This window comes from Heterocephalus glaber, unplaced genomic scaffold, assembly GCF_053883595.1.
Source record: "Heterocephalus glaber isolate CG9 unplaced genomic scaffold, H.glaber_assembly_v1.0 deba00001733, whole genome shotgun sequence".
NCBI lineage: Eukaryota > Metazoa > Chordata > Mammalia > Rodentia > Bathyergidae > Heterocephalus > Heterocephalus glaber.
Window position 1 is genome coordinate 20,688,540 of NW_028258444.1, and position 12,702 is coordinate 20,701,241.

The 12,702-nt window shown below is 39.1% G+C and overlaps 1 protein-coding gene across 9 annotated transcripts in view; it reads left to right on the plus strand.

Annotated features, from left to right (window-relative positions):
* The window catches only part of Scn8a (sodium voltage-gated channel alpha subunit 8), a 171,261-nt gene that overhangs the window by 80,198 nt on the left and 78,361 nt on the right, over window positions 1-12,702 (plus strand). For all 9 annotated transcript variants that reach the window (XM_087199929.1, XM_087199931.1, XM_087199934.1 and 6 more), the window contains 4 exons: window positions 7,445-7,666; window positions 8,737-8,800; window positions 10,060-10,201; window positions 12,059-12,265. In XM_087199929.1, coding sequence (XP_087056055.1) covers window positions 7,445-7,666; window positions 8,737-8,800; window positions 10,060-10,201; window positions 12,059-12,265 — 635 coding nt within the window. The remainder of the gene's footprint in view (window positions 1-7,444; window positions 7,667-8,736; window positions 8,801-10,059; window positions 10,202-12,058; window positions 12,266-12,702) is intronic.

The following is a 12,702-nucleotide window of genomic DNA, read 5'->3' on the forward strand; positions in this document are numbered from 1 at the left end:
TTGTGTTGTCTGTTCACTTCCCCCAGCGTACTCTGCAAGGCATCTGTCTCTTTATGTTCTTGTGATCTCAAAACTTCTCTTCCAGAATTAAATTGGAAAGCTGCATTCTGTTCACTAACTGGGGCAGCAGATGCTATCTCTAGTCTAGCTCATCACTTCTGTCTTTGTCTCTGCAGTATGATTAACATTTGACCAGGGCATTTCTGCAAGGTAACTCTTGACTGGTGTCACATTACTTAATAGTGTAGTGATATACATACATACAAAACTATATAGTGGCTATAACACAATGCCTGGCTCATAGAAGTGCACCATAAATGATTTTAGTAGTAGCAGTTATTATCACAAGAAGAAACCTAAGCCCAAAGATAAGGTTTATATCAAGATTTAGACATTAGCTTCACAGTTTGAAATAGATTCCCAGATTCCTATTTCTAGAAGCACCTCCAGGTGAGCTGGCTTTAGGAAGCTAACTGGGATGGAAAATAACTTTAAGGATACTAAAGCCAATATTAGATCATTGTCAGTAAAAGGTATATTTGGTTTTTTAATCAAAGTGTGACTTTGAATTCTAATCTTTTTGTTCTCCATTCTACCTTTTAGAGTTAGGAAAAGAAATCCAGTGGTTGACATCTCCCTCATGGAGAGAGTTCTCTCAGCCCATGAAAAAGTCTGAATTTGACTATCTTGCTTTTCCCACAGAGAGTTGTTGTCCTCTTCCTACCTGCAGTTGCCCAGGTCTCCTCCCAAGGTGGGGCCACCAGTATGACCCAGTGGATCTGGACCCGTCTCTTCCTTGAAAATCTAAGACATTTTGATACCAGTGTGGTAGAGCTGGGATATAATGTCCCTTAGTAAAAAACAAAACCATATCGCTTTATATACCAAGGTTTCTTGTGGATCACTTCCATGCAGTTGTTTGTTCTCTTTGCCTTCTCCTGTTCCCAGTTTGATAATAAGCTGTTACAAAAGCTGTGAAACCCAGAATAGAAGAGAGTGACCGCGGAAATGACATGGAGCCTACAGTATCTCACAAAGCTCTCCCACAGTCAGCTCCTTTCATGAGAATTTATTCTTTCCTAGAATATTCACTATATCTCACCTGGGCTGATGGCATCCTTTCTTAGCATCTGATAGATATCTTGAATGTGTTTGGGTTGCCAGGACTCCGGGAGATTGGAGAGCAAGGAACATCAGTTAGCTCCAACCTTTTGTATGAGAAATGCTTTCCTTTAGTTTATGTAGCTCAGAAAAGATCAAACTTGCATTCTGACCTGTTTCATTTGCTAGCTCTAGAACTGAATACTATATCACTTGTGGTTTCCCTTTGTTCCAGTCACCAACTTGGAGAACAGTGTGCTTATTCTGTGCTAAGAGATCACTGATGAGGGTCATTGATAGAGGAGTCCATTTCTAAACTGCCTTTGGCCTAGAATTTGCCAGATTCAAATTGAAACATTCTGCCTAAAAATTAGTGTCTTAAAACTTTGTTTTCACTTTATATTTATGTGGGGTCTTGGTAGAAAATAATGAACTTCTAAGTGACTGTCAGGTTTCACCTTCTGCATTCTTTGGTCATATGCCACAGGAACAAAACACCTAAAGGTAGGGTGAGAATGTAAATAGAAGTTTCTCAAGCTTCTCTTGGAGAAGAGCACTTCATAGCGTAACAAGAACCAGTTGGGAAATCAGACTTGTTAGTCCCTTTTTATTTCCATCATTTAAAGGGCTCCCCCCAAAGCACTACTTATCCATGCTCACCAGCACTGATTTAATACCATCATGCTGTCTTTACAGTTGTAATTTCTTGATTACTTTTCTCTTGGATATTTTATTTCTCTACTTTCATTTCTGTTATTTTCACTCCTAAGCATTGAGATCAGGTAGGAGACAGGGAAAATAAATGGCTCTTCTCTTTCACATCCCAATGCTGTGTTTACAAAGAAAGCATTTTCTTTAAATGTGTGCATTGCAAATGTAGCAATTTCTACTGCATAATGAAGGGGGATAGAAAAAAGTGTTTTAAGAACATATTCAAGTCAGTTGCTTTTGTACTTCACCTTCTGCATTGCTTGTTGGAAAGACAACTAAAATTTAATAGTGGCCCTAAGTAGAAATGCACTAAAGATTCTCAGGATCCCACTGACTGACTCTTGAGAGCCAAGAGTTTTGGTCACACTTTGTGATGTGAATCTGGTTTCCAGTAAATAAGTCTATGACCCCATAATCTCTCCCAGATTACTCATTATCCTAAAAACCTTCAAGAACTGTCTTTGTGAGGATTGCATTTGCAGCAGGAAAATTGATAAGGCTCTGCTTCTCCCTCAGCCTTATCCGGCCCCCAGCCAGACTCTGGGAATGGGGAGCTGTTCTTTTTCCTGAGCTGATAAGTGCTTGTAACTGCTACTGAGGCCTGTACCAGTATTAATTTTGTGGGAGAATTCGCTTATATTGCTTCAAATGACTTAAATTTCTCGGTCTGAGCTATGAACAGGGAAAGGTGAATTAACATTTATAATCTGGCCATCACAATGGCAGAAGACCTTGATCTCGATATGGCTGGTTTCTCTGGACATAGCACATAAGCTGGCTTTGTTCATTTGTTCAAGGGATTGCTGGGCACTATGAAAGGTGACAGGAATTAGAGGTGCCTTTGGACATAGAGTAGAATCCTATAGCAGCAGCTTTACCTGCTTCTCAAAATTCCTGAAATACCTGACTTCCTCTCTGGTGACCTTTCTCTATATTGGGTCTGGCTATCTTTTTGGGGACTGTAGTAAATGTATTGGCATCCTCCACTCAGAAATACACCAATGCTATTTAATGTTAGCTTCTTCTAAGAGTTCTCGGTGTCCAATTTGCCCCCATGTGGCTTCTGTTGCACACTCCGTTGTGTAGGAGTCATTTGAAGGAGCATTCTGCTCTTTTGGATAATCAGTTTTCAGTCGGTATCTTGCTTGTTCTGGCATGTGGTGTTGTGAGCCAATAGAAGCAGCAAGACAACTTCTCCTCACAGCCAGAACAGTGGCATTCTCCATTCTTGCTTGGTTCAGGTCAGGAATTCCACCAGCAACCTCTTGCCTCTGCTGACCTGTGTTGGTAGAGGCAGAAACACTTTTGCTGAGATCTGTTTAGATCTGTTTTGGCTAGCCACTGCTGGTATGACTGTAGAGCTTGAGTTTAGGAAAGGGATTGATGACATCATCTTCATTTGTTGACCCTGATATCTCTACAGATGTGGTTATTCTCAATTATCAATCCTAACTGAAGGAAGAAGAGTCTTGCTTTAGACCATTGTATAATTCAGTAACTGTTTACATTTAATTTTGCCATGTAATTGTGTGCCTGCTACAGACATTAAGCCACATCATCTTTTTTTTGGATCTGGATGAGAATCTCAGAGAATAAGTTTTTTAGATGGCTGTAGTTAATGTTACTTAGTGATTATTCTTGCTTAAATAAGATTTGTTTCTCTGGGCCCTTGTAAAGTAAAGTACAAGCAGCTGAATATCATTTCTAACTAAGTTCCTACTTCAGATTCATGAAAGCTAAAAAAGCTCTCACCAACAAGATGTTCTAAGCCTCAGACTTCAAAATACTTGAAGAATTTTTTTTTTGTAGCTTTTGGACTAATGTGTCCAGATTCTTCAACATTGACATCCAACTTATAGAGAAGAGATGTTCAACCAGCTGTTGTGAGCCTTCAGGTCCCTTCAGGAAGTGATGAGTGCTATGCATGGTTGATATATTAGTTGAGCATCTCTGTGTGCAAATGAAAGAACACAGGAGTTAATTCATGGAACCCAAGGGCTAGAACAGCTTCTTAAGGCCAGTAGAAACCAGAATGCTGAGCCAAAAAGCCCCAGATACTAGGAAGTACTTTGTCTCTATCTCTTTTCTCTACATGGGTTTATTTTCTCCTTTCCTTTCTTGCATACTAAATTCCTTTACTTCTTAGACACATCTTAGTGTGATGACAGAATGTCTGCCACTTAGCTGCCAAAATTATGTATTACTGTGGCCTCCATATGAAAAGACTACTCAGCTAGCTATCTCTTTTTCTGTTTCACATTCCTATAGGAAAGGATTTGAATGTCCATCCTGACCCCTATAACTACCAAGAGGTTGCCTCATACGAGAAGGCTACTGAGAGCTTCCCCTTAAGAAATACTGTAGTTGGAGCTCATGGCCTAGAATTTCTTGTTATGTGGGCTTGGAACTGTCCAGAGTTCCCACCCAGGAAAATTAGATCAGATCCATGCTAAAAGTGTATGCTTTTTAAGTTACTTATTTATAACAAACTCATCTGATGAACTGTTTTGTAGCTTTATACTCCAGTTAAAATAGCAATAGAAGAGGCCTTAAATGATAGGTGATTGTCTGAATCCTTCAGGAGAGGTGATTGTAGTCTTCGTAGAGAAGTTCAAGAAAAGAAGCTTTACAACCCTTCTTTGGTGAGCCACCCAAATATTGTTTTTTAAATCACTCTGACTTTGAAAACAGTAGATCTGCATAATGCTAGAAGCCTAAAATCTTATTATTGACCCAAAGAAGACCCTGACCCAGTCAAAATATAACAAGAACTTTTCTGTGTCCCAGCAATGGTATAGAAATGTATCCCACAACCCTGAGACACTATACTTCTTGGTGGCTGCCTTCAGTTGTATACCACCAACACCTTCTTACCTAGCCATCCCATTATGTGATGTTTCCCAGAGACTTAGGTATAAAAGACAGTTTGAAGTTCCACCTACTTTACTCAAATGAGTAAACATCTCTGCCCTGTTTTTCAAGACTTGTAGAGAGAATTCATAAGCTTCTCTTTCACTGCCCGCTCCGTGCAGTGCTGTTTATCCACATTCTGTAGATGAGAAAACAAGACTCTGAGAGGTGACCTTGAATTGGTTCTAAAACCCTCTGGGTCCTGACTGAGCCAGGACCAGAATTCTTTCTGATTACCTGGCTGGTGCTCTTTGTGCACATCCCTGGAAGGAGAAAAGGAATCAGACTAGAAATGCCTCATTTCCTAGCACCCAGACAAAATCCTCCTAATCCCTGTGGTGGCCACAGTCCCCAGGGAAGGACACTGCAGGAAAGCGCAGGATTCCTTTTACTTCCACAGTGTTAACAGTCTCATTCTTAGCACTTTTTCTTTAATCCTCTTAGATTCCTTTCAGAATATCTGTAAGAAGAGAGAAATTTCTCATTCGTTTATTCTTAGAGCATCCATTGCTGCTGTTGGACTCAGAAAATTCTGCTGGACTCAACTTTGAAAATTCTAGGTGGTTACTTGCAAAATAAAGGTCAGCCAGGTCTATACCATGCTTTAAATCAACTCTTATGTGAAGTTAGCCACAAGAAGTGTCATTATCCCAACAAGGTTTCTTTGAGGAGTACAATTTATGCATGATAATGATATTTACCAAGTCCTGAGTGCAAGTTACATGCCAGGCACTGTGCTAGATTTTTAAAATATTCATTGTGTTATTTAAACTTCACAACAACTCAGGTTGGTATTCTAAGACTTTTTATATAGGTAAGTAAACTGAGGTTCAGACATAATGATTAATATTTGAGTCATTTACTATACACCAGATGTTTTGTTAACCACTCACCAATTATTTAAATACATGATGACCAAAAAATGCATATTTTTCATTAATTTTTATAAGATAATATAACAAAAAATATGAATATAACAACTTTATCAAATTTATGCAATACAAGAATCTACTTGTTGAAATGATACCTGTCTGAGCGATGCTTGGTATAGTCAGTACATAAACAGATACACTGCCCAAGTGACACTCAGGTAAACTGTTAAGTGGTTAAGTGTGTTATACATTTAATCCTCACATATTCAACTATAATTATCTCCATTTTATTTATTTATTGGTGCTGCGAATTGAACCCCAGGGTTTTGTGCATGCTAAGCAAATGCTTTATCACTGAGCTACAATTATTTCCATTTGAAAGATGAAAAAAATGGAGAATCCAGGAGGTTAGATGTATTGCTCAAGTCACACAAGTTAAGTTAGTGGTATCTACCTGACACACTTCAAAGCCAAGATTAGGATTCCCGTACATGTCAGTCTGATCTTCTTGCCTTCAAAAGGGAATCAGAGATGAGACCCTTCCTGAGACCTGTATATCTATCTGCCTTCTGCTTATCCTGGCCCTATGGCCACCAGAAGTATCCATGTTTTGTTGGCCATGTGCCATATGATACCCTGGTGTTAAGTAAGCCAAGGAAACTCACCTGTAGACTCAGGCAAGCAACATGAGCGTACAGCCATATCCTTCTGTATAATCCTATCTGATTTTTTTTTCCTATATAATTATGAAGTCTACCTCCTTTGGGGTCAAATTTGAACCTGAAGTCAAAGTGGGGTATATTTTTATTTTAATCTATGACAGATACTCTGGTTTGTTTTCAGATTGTATAAATCTTTCGCCTTTTGCCAGGGATTTAGCTCAGTGGTGTCACACCTGCCTGGCAAGCACAAGGTCTGGAGTTTGATCCCTGGTACAAAAAAAAAATCTTTAACCTTTTAATCTAGGACAAAAAAAATCATTATGCAAGCAAGGCATATATATGATACAGAGAAGGTTATTTTTAAATAGAAAGGCAAACTGTAAGTAGTGGACTGATAATGATTAACCTTTTCAATATTTTGCTATTTCCAGAGCTCTTGGAAAATTATTGTACCTTTTCACTTTTTTTTTTTGTTACCAGGGATTGAACTCGGGTCTTTGCACTTGGACAGCAAGCAGCGAAACCACTGAGCTAAATCCCTGATCCCTACCTTCTCGCTTTATACTGGCTCTTAAACTTCCTATTGGTTCCCTTTCCAAGCTGGAAGCCTCCTTAATCCTTCATTTTTCAAGTTGTTTTTTTAAACAGCTATTTACTGTGGGCAGCTAAGCATTATAGATATAGAATAAGACAGGTATGAAAAATTAATTATAACTATGATCGATGCTATGGAAAAAAGTATAAAGTGCTACTACAATGGTAACAGCAGTAGAGAAGGAAGAAGAGTTGGAGAAGCAGGGAAGCGGCTAGAGGAAGTGATAATTATGCTGAGTCTTGAAGGATAAAGAGTTAGGCAGGGTGGAATGGAAGAGAGTATCCAGGCAGAGAACAGGCTGTATAAAGCCCTGAAGGGTAAGAGTCTGGGTCACTGTGAGAAGATAGGAAAGCACATCCAGGAGGAAAGGAGCCACACATTGGTAGAAACAGCTTTCTTTTGCTTTTTAGGAATTATGACTTAAAAATAGACACCTGTGAAAATTGATCATTTGGCCAACCCATTGTTACTCCCATCATGACCACATTCTGGGCTTGTACTGTGGGGAGGAGCCGAAGCTGAGGCCAAGAGGGAGGGTGGGAAAGGTGAAAAGGGGCATCTAAGTGACTGGCTCTGGGGCTCTGTCTCCTCAGGCCTGAAGACAATTGTGGGCGCCCTCATTCAGTCTGTGAAGAAGCTGTCAGATGTGATGATCCTGACAGTATTCTGCCTGAGTGTTTTCGCCCTGATTGGACTGCAGCTGTTCATGGGGAACCTGCGAAACAAGTGTGTTGTGTGGCCCATAAACTTCAACGAGAGCTATCTTGAAAACGGCACCAGAGGCTTTGACTGGGAAGAGTATATCAACAATAAAAGTAGGTGGCTCCTCCCTCCAAGAGGAAAAGCCTATCCCTAGTTTATATGGTCAGAAGCTACCCCTGGGCTTTAAAAAAAGTAGCTGGGCACAGGAAGGAATGGCTGTGCTACCAGAAGGAGCCTTGTAAAGTCATTCCCTTTCCTGCTTGTCTCCTCAAGGTGGAATTGTGTTCAGAAGCTCTCAAATATCAGCCTTCTCTGTATTTCTTTTCTGCTTCTTTGAAACCAAACGAACCTTTATAGCCCTTGAGCTTTGGCTTTAAAATTCAGGCTTAGAATTTTTATAGTGTTCTTTTCCTCACTGGGTTACTACAGATATTTAAACACTTAGTCCATATGTGCTGATGGAACCTTTCTTTATTTAGGAACCTTTCTTTATTCTAGTAGACCTTAGGTATTTATCTGGTCTAGGAAGTCAGGCAATCTCTAGGGCATCATTTGATTCTGTTACAATTAAGGAGTTTTAATAATTTCACTTGAGCCAAAGCACTTTGGTCTTGACATTAAGGGAAAATGTAGTGTAGTGGTATTTCTATAAACTAATGAAAAAGTTAGTAATATGATGACTAGTCATTCCTGAGAAATAAAGTCAGTTAAGTAACCATAAGAAAATGCTGCAAAGGAGATTTCAGGGACTAAAATCCTTGTAGTTTAAAATAAGACATGGTAACTTGTGACCAGTAAGGAGTCTGGAACATGTTAATAACGATGAGTTTTAAGAACAGAAGACTAAAACTGTCTAAAGGAGTAGACAATTGATAGAGAACTTAGAAACTTACTTTAGAGCCTTTTTATTCAAGTATCAGAACCTGACATATAGGTTTGGTGGAACTCAGCATTGGAAAAAAGCATTGCATCAGGGGCTTTGGGGTAGCAATTTTAATTGGTAAATATATATAGGAAAATCATTAGTGGAGAGGAATTCTCATCTGCTTTTACTGCTGCTGGAAAAGAGTTATGTGAGCCAAAATCAATAGCTGTTCTGCTGGGGCTATTAGGAACAGTGTAACCTTATTCTCTTATTCACTTAAACTGCCTATTCATTTCCTGCCTCTTCAAACTTTTCTAGCAAATTTTTACACAGTTTCTGGCATGCTGGAACCTTTACTCTGTGGGAACAGTTCTGATGCTGGGTAAGTAGCTCACCTAGTTTTATTCTCCTTCCTTAAAATAATGTACCTATTATTAGTTGGATCAAAATGACAACATTTTTATTCTCTTTGTGCTCATATAATAGGTGCTACAATTGTCTCTGACCTATTGGTTGATTCATATTTTCTTTCTGTTTCATGTTTATCTCACTAAAGTTAACATTTCACTACTAGGTGCATGCACTTGTAGTCTAAAGTGAAAATCAAAGATGCAAGAGAATAGAGAAAATCTGTAACATCAGTTAGCTTACCTGCCTTTTGTCGATGTCTCTCATTCTGTCTTAACATAGTTGATCCTGTATAGAATGAGGACACGATCTTGGTGGTAGCTTAGCATCCAAGGATGACCCAAAATGTGCTATACCTGACAGACCTGTGCCAGAACAAATAGCAACATAATATTTGAGTCCTAATTCTGCTACTTCTAGCTTTAAGACCCTTGCCAAGCTATTGCACTTACCCGAGCCTCAGTTTCTTCATTCAGAAAATAGAGTTTTTAATAAACCATGCTCTCTCTTCCTCATAGGTTTATAATAAGGAGCCACTGAGATAACAGTCATGGAAGTGCTTTGTAAACAGAGGCTACACAAATGTAGGGTGGTAGTGTCATTATTCAGAGAATGTTGGTCACCTAGGAACTAGTGTTTTAATATAACCATGACAACTAGAAGTCCATTTTATTTCTATATTGTAGTAGATAATAGAGATTACATTGAAAGAAATATCAGTTGAGTCTAAAAACAGAAGAAATGGTACAACTGAGGTCACTGAAATCCCCATATATCTTTGGTTATCAGAACAGATGTTAGGACAGTGAGGACTAAGGAACATCTAGGCAGTTGTCATTTGGGATAGTAGCTAAGTAGAATTTTATTTAGTTGCACATTAATAGGAGTCTAGGACAAAATCATCTGGCATGTCTCATAAATATGCAGTCATAGTTCCCATATCGAAAGCTTTCAATGCCTAGGTCCTAGATAGGGTACAGTACTGTATTTTGAAGGAATAGGCCAGGTGATCCTGATTCTAGGCTCTCCACAGAAATCAGCTAATTACTATTTTCTTCCTCTTTTTCTTTTTATTTATTTTTCTTCCATCTTGTTGGCCTACCTCTCTAGATGGTCACTTCCTATCTCCAAGGTCATGGAGTAGATAAAATTATGTTCTTTATTATCTTCATGGTTGTGACTGGGTAAAATTATGTCACACATTCCTGAACTTCTTTCTCCTCCTCTCTTCAGGCAATGCCCAGAGGGATACCAGTGTATGAAAGCAGGAAGGAACCCCAACTATGGTTACACAAGTTTTGACACTTTTAGCTGGGCCTTCTTGGCTTTATTTCGCCTTATGACCCAGGACTACTGGGAAAACTTGTATCAACTGGTAAGTAATATCTCTATTTATTAGATAATAAAGTCTGCATGAGGATGTGTGGGGTTGGGGACCTTCTGTATGAGAAACCTTTAGTGAAAACATGTGACAGAATCTGAGAATAGCATTTTCCACACTTGGTAGGTTTAAAATATTAAGTGAATTCTCCAGCTCTTGTCCCTATTTCTTTCATTTGTTCATTCATTTTCAGTACTGGGGATTGAACCCAGGGCCATTGCACTGGGCTACATCCCTAGAGTGTGCTGGGATTACAGGCATGTACCACCACACCTGTTTCTTTCTTTCCCTTTTTTTTTTTTTTTTTGGTACCAAGGATCAAACTCAGGACCTTGCACTTGCAAGGCAGGTGGTGGAACCACTGAGCTAAATCCCCGGCCCTCACACTTGTTTCTTGAATGCTCAAGTCCTGTATAGCCATGGAAGCTTCCAGCATTGGCAGACTGCCTGGCCTGGGTTTCTGCTACATCTGCCTACTTTTTAATGTTTCACTATCTGTAGCATATTTCTTTCTGTATTTTTTAGACTTAGGGCATCTGTTTAAGAAATAGTAAACATTTTTTTTGTGCGGGGCACTGTGGTAAACATTATAAGGGTGGAATTTTTATCCACCAGGACTTTGGAGTCTAAATATATTAACATTTTTGAGATTTGCAACACGTTAAGACTTGTTCACGTTGAAAGGTAAAAATAATGGCTTCTGTTAGTGTGAACACATCATTTAATTTTGCTGGTTGTGATGGAAAAGTTAGTGTAGGTGATTGCTGAGAGAAATTCCACAACAACCCATTGTTTTCTTTTTACTCTGTTATCTGTTGATGCCAGTTAGAGAATAAAATATATGCCTTTTTCATCGTAAAGGAACTTCTTTAAGGGAAGCTTCTAGTTCAGATCCCCAAATCAATTTTTACCAATTCTGTTGGACAGCCTAGAGTTCCCTCAACTTTGAATCTTTCTCATGAAATATTTATGATTGACACTAAGCTTTACTAAGATCGATAATTGAAAGAATAAAGACAAAACCTTGGGAATAGTGGGTTGCCTATAGAAAATCCAAAATCCAATTGTTCTTTGATGTCCACTTGCTCACTATTCTGAAAGCGATAGCCCAGCCCTAGCATCCTCCTTCTTTTTTCCTTTTCCCTCCCCACTATTCCTTTTGTCATAGTGCCATATTCTTCTTCTTTTCTGTTTTTGTTTTGTTTTGTTTGTTTGTTTGTTTTTTGAGACAGAGTCTTGCCATGTAGCTCAAGTTGGCCTCAAACTCATGGCCATCCTCCTGCCTTTGCCATCCAACTACTGGGATTACAGATGTGCCGCCACACCTGCCCATATTCTTTTTGAAACTATTACAAGAGGATAAGTTGGATGTCAGTCAAAACAGGGACTTCCTGTGAGGTGGACCTGATTCCAAAGATGAAATTTGTTGACATTCATTGAGGATCAGTAGATAAATGAGCTAAAGTCTTGTATTCTTCTTCTTTATACTTGTTTTAGAGCCAACTGATGAAGTCAAGTATAATTCTGAGCCCAGAGTATTTTTTAAATAAATAATTTAAAAATCAAATTTTTTTCTATGAATAGAGTTTATAGGAAATATTTGAAAAAAGAAGGAGACTTTTGTCATAAAGGATGGCAGGTACTACTGCCACTTAGTATGACTTAAGCATAGCAAGGCCATTCAGTCCCCAGGGACACTTAGGGTTTCTGTAGTAAGAGGAGAACCACACAAGGAATGACTGTCCTTTTCAAACTGCCAGTAGTTCCCCTGCAGAGGAACTAAACTCATGAAGTGTCTTCAGCCTGCTTTATTTGATCCAAGTGTCTCAGAAAGTATCTTTGCCTTTACAGACCTTACGAGCAGCTGGAAAAACATACATGATCTTCTTCGTCTTGGTAATTTTTGTGGGTTCTTTCTATCTGGTGAACTTAATCTTGGCTGTGGTGGCCATGGCTTATGAAGAGCAGAATCAGGCAACACTGGAGGAAGCAGAGCAAAAAGAGGCTGAATTCAAAGCAATGTTAGAGCAACTTAAGAAACAACAGGAAGAGGCACAGGTTGGTGATTAATTCTTTGCAACGGGCCCCTCTTCCTGCCAGATCACAGTAACTAGGACTCCATCTGATTGCCACAGCAGTTGATCTTTTCTAGGCACATTGGCAAATAGAGGTTGTTAATCTGATTAAAATAACCCAAGTAACAACTGCAGGTGGTTGATCCATTTGTTCCATTTCTCTTAATGGACAAATTGTAGTTAAGATGCTGTTTTATTTTTTAAGAGATGGGAGTCTCTCTGTGTTGCTGGGATGGCCATAAACTCCTGGGTTCAATTCTGTTCTCAACCTGCTGAGTACCTGGGGCTATAGGCATGGGCCACCATTCCTGACTTAACATGATCTTTTGTTGACTCTTTCAACTCTTTAGTGCTCTGACTGGAAAGAAAAAAAAGTAACCAGAACAGTTATATGGTGCTTCATACAGGAACAGCATTTTT